Below are 17,248 nucleotides of genomic sequence, written 5' to 3' on the forward strand. Positions count from 1 at the left end.
AGCGCGGGGAGCTGGGGGGGGGGCGTAGTGGGCGCCACGGCCGGAGCGGGTGATCAATATTCGATTTAGGTTTTAATTCCGGGGCTTTCGGAGCCTGTCAGCCCTGATGTATGAGCTCACACCGGGGCCGCCCAGCCAGCCACCCCACGGATGCCCATGGCCTAGTGGCCTGTCCTGGCCCCAGCTCCCTGGCCCTGCCAGCTGCCGGCTATGGAAGAGGGGGAAGGGGAGATGGGCCGTCCCGGAGGCAGAGGGAGGGGCTGCCCATGCACGTGTGCACGAGTTCACGGTGGGATTCGCACCTGGCCACCCGCTTACCTAGTGTACCTGCAGCTCTGCTCCTTCCTGCCCGTGTTGGAGGGAAACAGGAAGGAGACCCAGGCCCTGTCCCAAGGGACCCACAGAGCTCCTCAAGCGCGGTCTCAGGGACTCCCTGCTGGAGTCCCACAGCCTGGCACCGGTCACACACATCCAGACACACACACAAGCCCTGGGTTCGTGCATACCTGTGCATGCCCGGACATGAACATTCACGCGTCCACACACACGCCTCTGGGCTCCAACACACATGTGCACGCACACACACACACACGCTCTGATACACACATCCACACGTGTATCCTCTGACATAGGCGTGTCCACATACAGATTCTGACACACACACGTAACCCCAAGGCACATACAGACACATGATAAAGGTGACACATTCATGGGAAGTAGGAGCAACATGGGCGACCGTGTTCTGGGGAAAGAGCAAGAGACGGGAACAAAAAGACATAAACACTCAGGGACAGAGACCCACATAGTGACAGAGGTGGGGGAGTCTCAGGCAGGTAAAGAGAGCAACAGAGATGCACAGGATGAAGCCAGGGGAGGCTGCCAGGACAGGTGGGGACGGCCAGTGGACCGAGAGGAGTGTGGGAGGGGGATGGGGGGCTCTCCCTTCTTCTCCAGATGCGCCCCCCCCCAACCCTGTCTCTCTCTCAGGAAGATGGATCCACCGCCCTCCCTGATGACAATGCTGTCTGCGCAAACTTTAATTAACACTTTGAGTTAATTAGTTCGAGATCATTTAGGAGTAAAATGTTTTTATTAGGGAGGCTGCGAGCCTGTTGATGGATGGGGCGCGATTCGCTCTTCCGCCCGCGGGGACAGCCGGTAAACAGAAATCAATCAGGGGCCTCCCAACCCAGCCCCCCCACCCCACCCACCCCACCCCAGTGCCAAGCTCCCAGCCTAGGGCCCAGGAGTCCGGGCTCCCAGCCCCCGCTGCCTCGCGGGACCCAGGAGTCCTGGTCCCCAACCTTCTCCTCTCTCAGGACCCAGAAGTTCGAATCTCGAGCCCACTCTCCCTCGGAGCCCTGCTTCTGCGCCCCCCACCCCAGCTCCATCCTCCTGAAGACCTTGACTGCTGAAGCCTCGGCTCCCACACCCTCCCCGGCTCTCGGGCAGAGATCAAGGGGCTGATTCACTGCTGGGGGTGGGGTGGCGTGGGGTGGGGTGGGGGTTCCCAGGGCTGTGGTGGGACCCTTCCCTCGGCTCCCTCCCCGGGTCCCTGACTCCGCGTCTCCGCAACTTTCTCGGGGCCGCCTGGTCCAGCCCCCTGCCCGGCCGTCCCGGGGTCAGGCTCCCGCAGCCCCGCCCGCCCCGCTGACGGCTTCATCAGGTGTCTGGGCGGCGGGCGGGGGGAGGCCGGGCGGGCGAGGGGAGGCCGGAGGGCGGAGGGGCGGAGGGGGCGGGGGCTCCGGGGCCGATAAATCTTCATCAGGCGGCGGCGGGGGGGCCATTAGGCGCTAATGGGAAGATGGAGGGGCCTGTCGGCCGCGCGGGCCGGGCCTCATTTGTCCTGCTTCCCGCTCCATTGGCCGCCGCCCCCGCCCCGCCCCTCCCCCGCCGCCCCTCCCCCGCCGCCGCCGCGCGCCCCATTTCCGTCCAAACCTTTGCAGGGGGTGGGGGGGATCCTGGGGGTGGGGGGGATCCTGGGGGTGGGGGGGCCCTGAAGCAAGAGGGAGTTGGAATGTAGGGACTGAGTTAGAAATGGAGGAGGGGGGCCGGGACGCGGAGGGGAAGGGGGATCGGTAGCTGAGGCAGAGTTTAGAACGCGGGCGACCGAGATAGAAATCAGGCGGAGGGGGGAGAAGAAGGCTGTGGGGTGGGTTAGCACGAGGAGAAAGTAAATACAACTCCCTGGAGGAGGGAGGAACTGTGGAGGGGGGACCTGGAATGCGGGAAGGGTGGGGACGGGAACAAGGTGGGGGCGGGCAGGACTGGAATCAGGGGAGAGGGTCGGCTCTCCGGCCCCGGCCTCCAGGGCGGGGGGCGCAGCAAGGCGCGCGGGCGGCGTCCCTCGAGGCAGAGGCGCGGCCCCCGCCCGCCGCCGCCACCGCCCGCTCCCGGACTCGCGCCCCCCGCGCGTCCACTCTGATTTCTCGGCCCATTTTTCTTCCTCTCCTGTCACTCCGGCGCTCGCCCTCCCGCCGCCGGCTGCCCCGCCGCGCTCTGCTTCCCGCGGGAACCCCCCGCCGCAGCCAGCCCCGGGGGCCCGCAGCCGGGCTCTGCGCCGCAGCGCCCCCCGCTCCCACCCCGCCGGAGCCTCTTAGCCCACGTATTCCAGGCGTGTCACCCCCAAATCGGTCACCCCCAAAATGGACTGTCCCCTTGAACACCCACAGGAGGGACCCGGCGTTGGCGTCAGCACTGGGGCTGGAGACCTCAGAGACAGTGGCCAAGTCTTTAGCATTCCTGGGCCCCAGTCTCAGATTCCCCTAGATACCCACAGACCGGGTATGTGAACCCCACCCTCCTTCAGAAGTCCCCATGCAGGCTGAAGACCCCTCCGGGCAGACCTCTACTTTGAGCTGAGTCACCCCAGGCCTCATGAATAGTAACCCAGACTCCAAAACAAGGACTGTACTAACCTAGCCCCAAACACCCCAAAATGAGGATTCTGGGCCCCAGTCCCATTCACCCCAGACCTCCAGCCCAGGAAAATGATAGGATAAAGGAGATGGGCCTTAGCTCAGTCACCCCAAAATGAGCACCAGTAACTCCACAAGTCACCCCCAAAATAAATATTCTCCCAGACTCAGTACCCCAAAGTTAGGCATCAGAAGCCCCAAAGTTGGCACACCTAAACTAGACTTTCCTTACTGAACCCTAAGCAAACGTGAGGACCCAGGATAAATCATGATCTGGACACATGGGCCTTCAGCTGCTGCTACAACGTTCAGCATGTGACCCTCCCCCATTCTCAACACAAACTAGGAAATGAGACTGACACTCAGTCACCCCTAAACCGAGCAACCGCCATCTTGATCCCCGACTCAATCAATCCCAACTTGGGATCTGGGCTGCCAGTTTAAGACTGCCCCACACCAGGCATCTGGCTCCCCAGACTCATTTCCATTACCCCAGGATGAGGACCCCCCCCCCAGTAAATCACCTGGGTGTTAGTCATTCAGGTCTCTACCATCACCCCAAATGTTGCATTGGACCCAGTCATTGGTGACCCTGACCTAGACATTCGAACAACCAGCCATTTGAACAACTATCCGGAGTTCCAGATGCTTCCCAACTTGGTATCGGCTGCCCTTAAAATATACACCTAAGTTTCTTCCCTTCAGGGCTCACCCCCATTTATAAGGGTTAGGAACGTTTCAGTAAGTTAAGCCACCAACTAGTCAGCTAGCCCCCCAACCTCAGACACCCCAATGATAGACTCTGTGACACTGAAGCTTCGCGATCCCCAAATTACACCTTTGGACCCCAAACTTCAGTTACCCCTTTACTAACCATTAGAACCTCATAGACTCTTATCCTTCCAAAGTAGGCAAATCAAGTCAAGAATCCCCAAATCAGTTATCTGGAGCTGACCCTCAAGGTCCATCATCCTAAACCAAACTCTAGGAACCCCACAATCAGAGCGACTCAAACTCAGAATTTAGGGTGCCTGTCTCAAGCACCCCTGTAGTGGGTTGATGGTAGCTCCCCCCCCCCCCCCAACAAAGATAGGTCCATGTTCTAACCCCAGCACCTGCTAATGTGACCTTACCGGGGAAAAGGGTCTTTGCAGATGTGATTAAGTGAAAGATCTTGAGATGAGATCATCCTGGATTACCTGGGTGGGTCCTAAATCCAATGATGAATGTCCTTATTAAGAGACAGAAGAGGCTCAGTTGGTTGAGCGTCCAACTTTGGCCTGGGTCATGATCTCATGGTTTGTGAGTTCGAGCCCCAAGTTGGGCTCCCTGCTGCCATTACAGAGCCTGCTTTGGATCCTCTGTCCCCCCCTCTCTCTGCACCTCCCCTGCTCTCTCTCTCAAAAATAAACAAGAGGGGGGCAGGGAACAGAAGAGGAAACATGGACGGAGAGAAGAGACGGCAGGCAAAGCCTGAGGCAGGAGGGCTTGCGGTCGTGAGCCCAGGAGGGCCAGCAGCCAAAGGAGCTGGATGAGGCAAAGAAGGATCCGCCCCTAGAGCCCTCAGAGGGAGTGTGACCCTGCTGACACCGTGACTTTGGACTTCTGGCCTCCAGAACTCCGAGAGAATACATTTCTGCTGTTCTAAACCACAGGAAACAAGTATAGCCCCCACCCCAAAACAAAATTCTGTATCTCTAGACTCAGTGCCCCCCGCCAAACTAGGGATGTGGACCCCCATGGTCAAGTGCCCCCAAACTAGCCTTTATTCCCCAGACCAGGCTTCTGGGTCTCAGACCAATTACCCACCACTGTGGCATCGGGGATCCACAGTCACCCCCAAATTTGTCAACTAGATCCTATCATCACCATTAAATGAGCCTCAGGATCCCCCACAGACAGTAACCTCCAACCTCTTTATCAGCACAGCTTCGACAGGCCCCGAACACTGAGCTCCTCTCAAAGGGGCAGCTGGGACCCTAGTGTCATCACCCCCAAAATAAAGTAAGTATTAGGACCCTTCTAGGTGGTTAACCCTAAACTCAGCATCTGAGCCCCAAGGTTAGTTCACCCCTGAACCAGGTATCAAGATCCCCACATCAAGCCACCCCTAATCAAGGCATCTAGGCTCCCCAAAGTCAGAGGCTCCCTGTCAGTCACCCCTATGTAGGTACCTGGGTGATGAGCCTCAGACACCCCCAGACTAGGCAACAAAACCCCAAACTCCCTCACTCCGAAACCAGGTACAAGGAACCCCAGTGACAGTTACCTCAAACCCTGGCAACTAGGCCTTGAGGCTCAGCGAGCCCCAAATCATGTGTAAGTATTAGGAAATCTTCATTAGTAACCCCCAAACTAGGCACTTAGTCCCCCCTCTCAAATGCCCCTCCAAAACTAGGCTCCTGTCGGGGCGCCTGGGTGACTCAGTCGGTTAAGCACCCAACTTCGGCTCAGGTCATGATCTCACACTCCATGAGTTCAAGCCCCGCGTCGGGCTCTGTGCTGACAGCTCGGAGCCTGGAGTCTGCCGCGGATTCTGTGTCTCCCCCTCTCTCTGCCCCTCCCCTGCTCGCTCTCTGTCTCTCAAATATGAATAAACATTAAGAAAAAAAATTTTTAATTCAAAACTAGGTTTCTGATACACAAGAATGACAACTCCCCCCAGGGAGGCATCTGATGACACGGTCAACCACAGTTGGCCTAGGGAGTCACTGCCAAACTTGGCATCAGAGTCCCAGCTGTCACATACATCTTGGACTCCCAGTTGGTCATCCCAACCTCAACATCTGGACGACATATAGTAGGCACCCCCAAGCTAGACATCTGAATGGCTCGTGTCGGCTACTGCCACCCGTCACTCTCAGTTGGACCGCTGGGTCTCCAGAGGCGCTCACCCCAAACTTGACAGGCAGAGCTCCACAGGCATTGAGACCCCACAGTCATGCCGAGGCAGGCCTCAGGAACCACCTGCTGTCCCCACCTGAGCCTGCGCTATCACAGATTCAGAGCCTGGCTTGCGACCCCCCAAATCAGGAACATGGGCTCACAGTCACCCAGAACTTGGCAGGAGGGACTCTGGTCACCCCAATTTCGGTATCTGAAACCCAGCATCCCACCTCCCCAAAGGAGGGATCCGGGTCCCCGGTTTTTCTCACCTGCAACCATGAATCTTGACCGCCATAACCATTTGCCCCTGAACTACACTTTGACCCTTGGGACCCTGTTGTGTCTGATTAAGACAGTCAAGGCTCTCTCACGCCCCCTCAGTCAGAAAGCCCCACAGCTCATTGTGCCACAGCCTCAGAGACCCCTCAGCCTGGCATCCGGGCCCCAGCCTCAACTTTCCCCACATTGGCTACCTCTGTCCCAGTGTCCGTCACCCCCACACTCACGTGTGGGGGTGCCCCCAGCCTTGAGAGCCATTGACTCTGTGTCACAGACACCCCCAAACCCAATCAAGCATCCCTCCAGTGGATCCCGGGTCCTGGAGTCCTGACCTCCGAACTCCCAGGTTCCAAGTGCCCAGACTCCCAGCTTCAGTAACTCCCTAACAGGGCTCCACGCCCTTGGCCACGTTCACTCACAAGTGTACGTTTATCCAGGGAGCCCCGCACCTGGGTGCAGGAAAGCCCTGACTCCATCACCACAGGAACACTCAGGTATCAGCATCCCAGACTCGGCCGCATTTGGAAGGCCCCAGGGCCCTGCACCCCGAACTAGGAGACTGGAATGACAGTTCCTGCCACCCCAAACTGAGAAGGGCAGTCCTCAGTCTCTGCACCCCCAGTTGTACAACCACACGTCCAGCCTCTGCCCCAAGCCAGTCAGCTGCCTCCCATGTGGCCACGCGCCACACAGCTGGACTCCTGGCCTGAGACCCCACACCAGGCCCTCTGTCATGTGAAACGGGGCTCCCGCTCCCCAGTCCTACCGCCCCCAGAGCACCGGGCCCTTGTTATGAAACGTGTCCGCAACGAGCATCATCTCAAATCGTGCCATCAGATCCCCACTTTATGCTCCCCCGGACTAGACCACTGAGCTCCTCATCTGTTACCCCAAAGTACGTACCAGCCTCTGAGACCCTCAACCAGGTACCCCTATTCTGTCATCCGTAAGAGACAAACAGACACCATCCCGGTTCCTTCAAACTACCCACCGGAACCCCCAGTCTCTGCTACCCCATCCCGTCACCCCCAGATAGATCAGGGGAACTCCAACCCGTCACCCCAAGCAAGGTGACGGGCCTCACAGTTTCTGAACCTAAACTGAACTGGTGTTCACACAAATGGGCCCCAAGGACACCAGTCTCTGTCACCTGGAACTGAGCGACTGAATCCCCCACTGACGTCGCCCCAAAACAGGGCCCCCGACATCTGGTCTCATCACCCCAACCTAGACAGTTGATCCCAGCCTCTGTCTCCCCCAACTGGACAACAGAATCCAAATCGCTCTCAACCCAAACTGGACAAAAGGCCCGCTCAGTCATTGTCGCCCTGTACTAGAAAACAAGACCCATAGTTTCTGTCACCCTCTCAAGACGACTAGACCTATAGTTTCTGTCACCTCAAATGTGACAATGGGGGAAATAAAGTCTGTCGCTTCAACTGCCTTCACAAGTTAGCAATCTGAGCCCCAGTCCCCCACCCAGACTACACAGCCAAACCTCCAGTCTTAACTGGTTTGTTACCCCAAGATATCCTGGGACCCCAGCCTCTGTCCTATAAAAGTAGACAGCCAAACCTCCAGTCTCCTTGCCCCAAATGCTCATTAGTACCTCCGGTTTGTCGCTCGACGCTAGATAACCAGACCCCCATCTGGCATCCCAAATATCTCAGGGACCCTCATCTTTGTCCCACAAAACTAGGCAGCCAGACGTCCAGAGTCTGTCAACCCAAAGGGTCCCTAGGACCCTGCTTTCTTTTATTTTTTATTAATTATTTTTAATGTTTATTTATTGTCTTGGGGGGGGGCAGAGAGCAGGCAGGGGAGGGGCAGAAAGAGAGGGGGACGCAGATGCCAAAGCAGGTTCCAGGCTCTGAGCTGTCAGCGCAGAGCCCGATGTGGGGCTCGAACTCATGGACTGGGAGATCATGACCCGAGCTGAAGTCAGACGCTTAACCCACTGAGCCACCCAGGCGCCCCCCGCTTTCTTCCCTACAACAACCAAGCTTTCAGTCTCTATCAAATACTCCTGGAACCCGTTCTCTGACCCACAGCACCAGGCAGCTGACCCAAGACTCTGCTACCCCGAACAAGGCAAGGGTCCCTCTGTCATTCAATATCGAACACCTAGGTGCAAGAAGTGTCACCTCACGCTAGAGATGGGGACCCTCATCCCCTTTAACCTTCATCTGGTCAGGCAGACTCATCTGCCTGAACGGGACCCTGAACGGAACAGACCCCTCATTCCACTCATGCCGAACTAGACCCGAGAACCCCAGACACTCCGTCCCAAAGTGGATTCTTAATCTCTGTCATCCTGAACTAGACAGCTGGCCTCCTAGGCTCTGTCACTCCAAGCCAAGTCCTACTCCCAGAACCCTAGTCTCTGCCACCCCAATCTAGGCAAATGAACCCCCACTTTGTATGTCCCAACATCCAGATCCCCAGGATCTGGCCTCCCCGTGAGACAAAGAAAGCCCAGGGTCCTCCAAAATCCCAATCATGACAACCACGTCCCTAAGCTCTGCCTTCCAAGCCAAACAACAGACCCCAGTCAGTCCGTCACTCCAACGAGGTGACCAGACCTGCAGTGTCTGCCGTTTCAAACTAATCAAGTGGACCCCAATATCTCTCACCCCAAACCAAAGCCCCGAACCCCATTGTCATCAACCCAAACCAGATAACCAGTCCCTCGGCGGTCTCTATAACCCCAAACTGGACAATTGGACTCTGTGTCTGATACCCCAAATGAGATGACCAGACTGCAAGCCTCAGACACCCTGATGGAGCACACCTGATCCCCGATTTCTGTTGCTCCAAACTAGTCCCTGAATGCTCAGTCTGGCATCCCAAACCTTAAAATGTCGGTGTCTTGGGCACCTGGGTGGCCCGGTCGGTTAAGCATCCCACTTCGTTCAGGTCATGATCTCACGGTTCGTGAGTTCGAGCCCCGCATCGGCTCTGTGCTGACAGCTCAGAGCCTGGAGCCTGCTTCGGATTCTGTGTCTCCCTCTCTCTCTGCCCCTCCCCTGCTCGCAGTCTGTCTGTCTCTCTCTAAAATAAATAAACGTTAAAAAAATTAAAATAAATAAACATTAAAAAAATTAAAATAAATAAAGAAACATTAAAAAAAATTTTAATGTTGGTGTCTCAGCCTAGCAACTACATACTGTCTCCCCAAACTAGATCTTAGCATCCCAGCTCCATCACCCCAATCCTGACAAAAACCCCCATCTCAGACAACTCCAGTCCCGGTCACTCCCAACCAGACAAAAGAGTCCCTAATCTGTCACTTAACATTTGAGAACTAGACGCACTGTGTTCTTAACCCCAAACTAGACAAGCAGACATTCCCCAAACTAAAAAATGTGACTCCCCAGTCACTATCACTGCACATGGCCACGAGACCACCCCCCAAACTCTGTTGTCCCAAGTTACACAGCAGGACCCCCGGGCTCTTCCTGCTCTAAACTAGACAGCGTGGCCTGTCTCTGCTGCTTCAAGGGGACAACAGACCCCAATCAGTTCACCTCCAGCCAAGGGGACACCCTACATTGTCATCCCAAGCAAGGGTCCTGGACTCTCAGGGTCATCCCCCCAAATTAGCCACCTAGACACCCACACCCCTTTTCTATCATCCAAAGCTAGATAAATGATCACCTCAAAGCTGATAAAAGATCCCAAATTTCTTTTTTTTTTTTCAATTTGAGAGAGAGAGAGAGAGAGAGAGAGAGAAAACTAGTGGGGGAGGAGCAGAGGGAGAGGGAGAGAATCTTAAGCAGTCTCCACACTCAGCTCAGCCCCCCACTCAGGGCTTGACCCCAAGACCCTGGGGTCATGACCTTAGCCGAAATCAAGAGTCGGATGCTTAACCGACTGGGCCACCCAGGTGCCCCGTCCCCAGTTTTCTATTACTCCAAACTAGAAACTGTCTCCGCAACTGAGACAACAAGGTGTCCCATCTGAAACCTAAAATGAGGTTTAGGCACTCCCTGGCCCCGTCACTCATCACGAGACTAGATCCCTTGTTCCTGTCATGCCAAACCTGGACCCACGGGCTCTTTAATCATGAAGTCGACAGCCACATTCCCAATTTGTCACTCCCGGACAGCCAGCTGGACTCCCAGGATCCGTCACCAAAATGGACGACCAGTCCTTTGTCCCCTTGGTGAGACACCGAGCCCTCCTGGTTTTTGTTGCCCCAATCCAAACCTCTCAACGCAAGGTCATTCAGGAGGCATGTCTGGGGAACAGGCTTGACCATCCGGATGGAAACTTCTGGTCTGAGGCATCTCAATAACCCAACATCAGAATTAGGGACCTGTAATCAGTCATTCCCCGCCCCCACCCCCCCACCTGGTCCTCGACCTCTGGGCTGGTCTAACCTCTGGGCTCTCAACCTCCCAACCCCAACCATAACCCGCCAACCCCAGGCTGCTGACTTGCCACAGTGATCTCTGTCTCGGCCCTTGGGCCCCTGACCTCGTCATGTCCAAACAAGGCAGCCTGACCACATTCCCTCCAGGCTCAGCAACATAAACTGGACGAGGTGGCCACCGACCCCGTGGGCTTGAAGACTGTCTCCCCCAGGAGCACAGGCATCTCGATCAGCAAACAAAACACCATCTACCACCCCAGACCTGGGATTGGGAGCCTGGCCTTGGAGTAGACCCGGGGGGGTGTTGGGGGGGGGGGTGCTGCCTCCCCTCCTGGCTCCCAGGTTTCATCTCCCAGAAGCCCATCTCTGGCTCCCTCCCTGGAGAAAGTCTACAGGAAGCACTTTTCCGCCCTCTGGTGGCGGCCACTGGAAGCACGCCCCCCGGTGACTGACTGGGACCAATGTGGACCCAGACACCCAGGCCCCCTGGTCTCCCTGTCTTGCTGGAAACTGAAGCCTGGGGGTCATCCTTGCCTGCTCCCTCCCACTCAGCTCCCACGCAGGCCCGTCACGGAGCTCCTTGTCCTGAACCTGTCTTCCCTGTCCCTCCTCTCCCCTCCACGTCCCTGGCTCATCCTCCCCGGCCCCATTCCCTCTAGCCCATCCCCCACATGACCCCAAAGGGATATTTCTAAAACTCACACCTGACCCTGTCCCCCCAGTGTTCAAAACCCTTCTAGAGCCCACATTACCTTAAGCTGAAATCCAAAGACCTTCTCTACGGCTTGCAGATCCTGCATGATCTGGCTCCAACAACCTCCCCACCGTCATCTCCTACAGCTATTCTCCTCACTCCCTTCACCCAGTCACAAGCGCTGCCTTGTCACTGAGCAGGTCCCACCCCAGGGCCTTTGCACTTGCTGTCCTCTCTGGCCAGAATACTGTTCCTCCAGACCTCCAAGGAGCCATCTCTTCCTGGTGCCCAGCAGGGCCCTGCCTCCCTACGCTAAGTGAGCCCTCTCCTTCCACAAGGACTCTCTAGCCTCGCCCAGTCCGGTTTTATTGGTTTCACAAGCTGATCACTTGCTGAGTTTCCTGTCTGCTGGGTGTTTGGTTTGTGTATGGAGCGCCTCTCCCACTGAACATGAGCCCCGGAGGGCAGGGCCTCGTCTGTTTGTGGTGCTGCTGTTTCCCCAGCATGTCAGCCGGCGTGTCCAGTAAACCCAGGATACGAGCCCCAATGTAACTTTATATTTTCTACTCAATCACCTTTTTCTTAAAGTAGGTTTCATGCCCAGCACGGAGACCAATGTGGGGCTTGAATTCATGACCCCGAGATCAAGACCTGAGCTGAGATCACGAGTCAGATGCTCGACCGGACTGAGCCACCCAGACGCCCCATCTACTTAATCACATTTTAAAAAGCAAGGAAAAAAGTGAAAATAATACATTTACCTCGTCTCTGCAACATATTGTCCTTCCGACATATAGCCAGGATAGAAAATAATTAAGACATTTTATACCCTTTCCTGCTAAGTCTTTGGAACCTGATGTGGATTTTATACTCACAGCACATCTCAATTCAGACCAGCCACGTTTCTTTCAAGTGCTCACTAGTCACATGTGGCTGGTGCCTCGTGTGACGGAATGATTCCAGAACAACGCGGGGTACGCAGTGGGCCCTCGATAAAACACCTGCTGACGGAATGGTGAGTGGGTGGAGTTTGGGGGGCGACACTCGAGGTTGGAGAGGCCAGGGGGCCGCGCTGTAAGGTCTGGGACCGTGGCTCTGCTCAGGCCACCCCACCCACAGCTCTTCCCGGGGCTGCCTCCATGTCCCCTCGAGGCTCACTGAAAGGTCACCTCCTCGGAGAGCCCTCCCAGACCAGCCCTGTGTGGTAGCCCCGCTTTGCTGTCACATCTGCCTGGTGTTTCCCCTGCCGGGCGCGGTCCTCTTGTGTCAGTGCTCCCAGGTGGCGGAAGGTATTCATGTTACGACGAAACGCAGGCTGCGTCACTCGCAACCTCACTCAGGGTAAAACCACAGCCCTCACCGAAGCCGGCCAGTTTCCCGCTGCCCCCACCACGTGGGCCTCCTGGCTGCACCCCCAGGACCCCCAGGCTCGCTGCTGCCTCCAGACCTTTGACTCGCTTCTCCCTCTGCCCAGAGCATTTTCTTAAGGATCTGCAGCTGCCTTCACTCAGCGTCACCTGGGGGAGGCCTTCCTCAACCTGTGACTCGTCTCCAGAACTTTCTTTATGCAGGAAAGTGTTAACACGGTAGGCTGTCCTTGCAGAGGGCTGCTTGCATAGCTGGCCCCGGGCTGGTGTCTGGGAACTGGGATTCCAGAAGGCTTCCCCCCGGTCCTCGATAAGAGTGACTCACTGTGTCTACACTGTGCCGAGGGTACTGTTTATGCCGAACGCCTGCTTTCCTTCTGGGAGTCTGGGCTTCCGGTACACGCTAGACGGAGGGTGCTCGTGTGGCCGCCCCCCAGCAGAAAGCCTGGGCAGAGTCTCTAATGAGCCTCCCTGGCAGACATCCACACCCGCTGTCACAACTCGCCGCTGGAGGAACCGAGCACAGCGTGTGGGAGTCCCCTGAGAGAGGACTCTGGGAAGCTGGGGCCGGGATTTCTCTGGATTCTGCCCCAAGTGCCTTTTCTCTTCGCTTTGTCACCTTCCACGATAAAGAATTACAGCTGTAGCTCCAGCTATACACCGAGTCCTCCTAGCAAATCACTGAACGGGGCGGGGCGGGGGGCGTGGTCTGGGGTACCCCTGGCTGGCTCACTCTCCGCCCCTCCCCAGCACTCACCACCATTTGCGGTCCTATCATAGTTTAGTGGTTTATCTTGCTTGATGAATCCCCCAACGCCCCAGCCAGGGGCCCCCTCCTTCTTGGTCTCTGCAGTCTCCCCAACACCCCCCGCACGGGCCCACAGAAGAGCCCGGGGAGTATAGGCCGAAGGACGACTGTAACAGCTTTATTTCCGAAGCTGGAATCCCTCCCTGGGCCTGTAAGGGGGCTCCGGCCAGGAGTGCAGGGCCGTGCGGGGCAGGGGTGACCAGGGACGAGGCAGCTGCCTCGGGGGGCCGGCGGGTCCTCAGACACCTCACACTGGTTCCATCTGCAGCTCCTCCCCATCCCCGGCCTCGGTCTGGTGGAAGGCGGCATGGGAGCCGATGACCACGAGGGTGGCTCCTGCAGGAAAATGCGCAGATCAGGGCCTCACTCCTCACCTGCCCCCACCGCCCACCCCGGCTCCCCGGACCCTGTACTCACCCAGGACCCAGAAGACGGCAGAGCCTGCACCAGCCAGCCAGAAGAAGGGAAAGGAGACGGCCCCGGCCAGAGCGTACTGATGGGCTGGGCTCACCTCTCGGCCTGGGGGACAGACGGCATTGGACACTCGTGCCCTCTCCCCGGTAACTCCTGGTGCCCCCCACGCCAGTCTGGTGTCACAAGCTCCGGGAGCCTCAGGATCATCCAAACTCCTCATGTCAAGGGCCCCTCCAGCCCTGGCCTCACCCATTTCTCTGATGTTCCCACAAGAACACCTCCCTCCCTGCCCTCTCCCTGCTGTTCACTGCCCTTCAGCCACACTCCTGCTAGGGAGCCCCCAGGCTCCCCCTTCCCCAGACTATCGCTCTCCTTTTTTTTTTTTTAAATGTTTATTTATTTTTGAGAGAGAAAAGAAACAGAGTGCAAGTGGGGGAGGGCAGAGAAAGAGGGAGACACAGAATCCAAAGCAGGCTCCAGGCTCTGAGCTGTCAGCACAGAGCCTGACGTGGGGCTCGAACCCACGAACCTGAGTTCATGACCTGAGCCGAAGTCAGACACTTAACCGACTGAGCCGCCCAGGCGCCCCAAAAGTTTATTTATTCATTTTGAGAGACAGAGTGCAGGAGGAGCAGAGAGAGGGAGAGAATCCCAAGCAGGCCCCACACTGCCAGCATGGAGCCCGATGTGGGGCCTGAACTCACGAACCACAAGATCATGACCTACGCCCAAATCAAGAGTCAGACACCCAAATGATTGAGCCACCCAGGCGTCCCTGTGGGCGTGTTTCTTGTGTCTGTACAAAGTTCCCCAAGAATCTGGTTTATGGCTGATGGAGAAACTGAATGATTTCACATAGTAATATAGATTTCTGGCTTCTCGCGGCACAGCGGAAGATCAGGTCTCTGTGCCTCCGTGGCAGCGGGGTCATGGCTGTGCTCCAGGCACTCCCTCCATGCCCTGTGTGTGCCTGACATGACCCTCAGCCAGCTCACCCCTGTCATGGACGGAACGTGCAAACCCCTGAGGGACTTTCTCTTAGGTCTTCCCGTTTGAACCCAGCTCTCCCTTTTCACCACTCGGAACCGTGAGCTTCCCCCGAGTGGAGACTCAGGCCCCTCTTTCTTCCCAGTGGTGCCTAGGGCCAGTCTGGGACCACATGAGCCACAAACCTCAGCTTCCCTCTCTGAGCAGTCCCAAGATCTTTCTGGCCCCACCCCAGGAAGCCGGAAAGGGCAGGGACACAGATCTAGGCCGGTGTAAGGTCGCCACCTGGTGTCCAATGTGGGTACTTGCAGCTAATGCTTTCTGCAGGGAGGTGGAGGATGGAGGAGGAAAAGTAGGTTTGAGGGACAGGGTGAAGAGTAGGTTCTGGGGTATCTCCAGGCTGAGGAGTACCAACGCGGCGGGGCGGGGAGGGGGGGGCGGCTGTCTGAGACTGGGTGTGAGTATCTGGTGTGTCTGAGATGGGTCGAGTTTGAGGGATCTGGTGTAGATCTAGGCTTGAGCAGACTAGGGTTAGGGGTCTAAGGCTTATGGTCCAAGAACAGGATTTGAAGGATCAGGGAACCGCCTGGGCAGGGGATTTCTCACCAAAAAGCACAAACTTGGACTGCAACGTGCGCAGATAGAGGATGTAACAGGCACCAAAGAAGACAGCCAGAGCCACCAGCAGCATGGGGGACGTCACCCTGGAGGAGGGTAGGGAAGCATGGGTCAGGCAGCTGGGAATGAGCCAACCAAGGGAACCTTGACCACCTACACCGGTGGATGGCAGGCTACGCCCTTGAGACCAGGTCACATCTGGTCACACTGTGTCCCTGCCAGGCTGACGGGGCCGTAGGGGCCTGGCCAGTGAGAAGAGGGACTGGACGCGGAGGGCGGGGCCGACCGGGGGTGGGGTGGGGGTGCGGGGTGGGCAGTGCTCTGGGAGGGGGGGGGCGAGGCCCGGCCGGTGGGGTTAAGTGCGGGGCGGGAGAGGCACTCACACACAGTACAGGATCAGGCCCAGGAACACGAACACATAGTTGCTCTGGTAGTATTCCACGTTGCGTACGAGGCGCTGGCACAGCTCGCCCAGGTTGCGGGGCCGCGAGAAGCGCCGCTGGTCCACGAAGGAGCCCCAGGGCCGGATGGTCGCGCGGCGCCTCTCCAGCCACTCACGGCCCGCGCCCGATGGGATCAGTTTCGGCAGCAGGGTCCTAGTGGACGGGGCCGGGTCAGCGGTAGACCGGGATGGAGCCTGGACCCCCAATCCCCTACCCCCGAGCAATAAGGGGGCCGAGTGGGGGGGGGGAGGGCTGGACTCTGAGGTGCTACGGGGTAAAGGTCCAAGACTTCTGGATCTTGGGAGGAGGGGCCGAGGGCCCAGACTCCAGAGTCCTCGAAGAGGACACCAGGGGCCCAGACTCTAGTGTCTGGGGCCCGGATTTCTGGGACCCGAGGAGGAGGGGGCGGGGGGCCAGGGCTCCCGGGTTTCGGTCAGGGGCGGGCTAGAGCCAGCTTGCTCACGAGGCGCTCAGCCCTTCCGGCTCGGCATCCTTCTGCGGGTCCTTCTCGGCCGCCATGTCTGTGTCGTGAGGGGTAGGGCCGCTGTAACGAGCCCGGGGCTCTGCAGACCCCAGCGGCCCCGCGCGAGCTCTGCCCCACCCAGCGGAGCAGACGTGGCGCCGTTCCGGAGCCGCCGGGGCGGTGGTTCTGCCGCCGAGTATTGTGGGAGTTGTAGTCCTGATGACGCCCGGGAGGGTCTGGCTCGCGAAACACCTTGGGAGGTGCAGTCGCGTAAAGCGGCGGAGCGCCTCTGGGCATCGTGGGAGTTGTAGTTTTAGAAGCGGGGCGTTCGGCTTGGGGAAGGTGGGTCTTCAGGAGTCGGGGCGTTCCGGGAGATCGAAAGGCAGAAGCAGAAGCAGGCGTGTCCCCTGCAGGGTACGATGGGGATCGTGGAGAACTGTCGTCCTGACTCTAGAGTGCATACAAAACACCCAGAGGGCTTGATAAGACACTCACGTGTTCTGACTCCGCAGATCCAGGGTGGGGCCCGTTAATGTGCATCTCCAACGAGTTCCTAGGTAACGCGGATGCTACTGGTCCATGGACCGCATTTTGAACGGAGAGACTAGACAATTCGTGGGAATCTATTTCTTTCCTGGAGGCAGAGACTGGCGAGAGGGCCACGGTCGCTGGAGTGGGTATCTGAGATGGAGGGCAAAGCCCCCCCCCCCCGCCCCCCAACCCTTGAGCTCCCAGGGATGAATGGGTTAGGACTAGGGACCTTGGGACGCCCCCTCCTCTCCCATAGGAGAGGGGAGTTGGGAAAGGGTTGAGAATTTTTAAAAGAGGGAGTTGTTGGGGCGCCTGGGTTGCTCAGTTGGCTCTGGCTCTAGACTTCAGCTCAGGTCATGATGTCACGGTTGGTGGGTTCGAGCTTTCACATCGGGCTCTGTGCTGGAAGTGCAGAGCCTGCTTGGGGTTCTCTGTCTCTGCCCCTCCCCCGCTCACGTGCTCCGT

At 57.7% G+C, this 17,248-nt stretch overlaps 1 protein-coding gene across 1 annotated transcript; it reads right to left on the reverse strand.

Annotated features, from left to right (window-relative positions):
- Positions 1-13,429: 13,429 nt before the first annotated feature.
- Positions 13,430-16,421, reverse strand: RABAC1 (Rab acceptor 1). Its single transcript, XM_047077957.1, has 5 exons — positions 16,253-16,421; positions 15,730-15,942; positions 15,335-15,432; positions 13,745-13,846; positions 13,430-13,663 (listed from the first exon to the last, which is right to left on the reverse strand). The coding sequence occupies exons 1-5, from the start codon at positions 16,306-16,308 to the stop codon at positions 13,575-13,577; spliced, it is 558 nt and encodes a 185-aa protein (XP_046933913.1). The 5' UTR covers positions 16,309-16,421; the 3' UTR covers positions 13,430-13,574.
- Between the last annotated feature and the right edge of the window lie 827 nt (positions 16,422-17,248).

The sequence above is a fragment of the Lynx rufus genome, unplaced genomic scaffold, assembly GCF_022079265.1.
Source record: "Lynx rufus isolate CCGP_SWC_20201006 ecotype Redwood Valley unplaced genomic scaffold, mLynRuf1.p SCAF_16, whole genome shotgun sequence".
NCBI lineage: Eukaryota > Metazoa > Chordata > Mammalia > Carnivora > Felidae > Lynx > Lynx rufus.

What these genes read in the sequence shown, in the direction of transcription:
- RABAC1 (XM_047077957.1), bottom strand. Translation starts at nt 16,308, where the DNA reads ATGGCGGCCGAGAAGGACCCGCAGAAGGATGCCGAGCCGGAAGGGCTG. An exon ending in GGCCTGATCCTGTACTGTGT is followed by an intron (nt 15,433 to 15,729) that starts GTGAGTGCCTCT and finishes ACCCTCCTCCAG; the next exon opens with GGTGACGTCCCCCATGCTGC. An exon ending in TGCCGTCTTCTGGGTCCTGG is followed by an intron (nt 13,664 to 13,744) that starts GTGAGTACAGGG and finishes ATTTTCCTGCAG; the next exon opens with GAGCCACCCTCGTGGTCATC.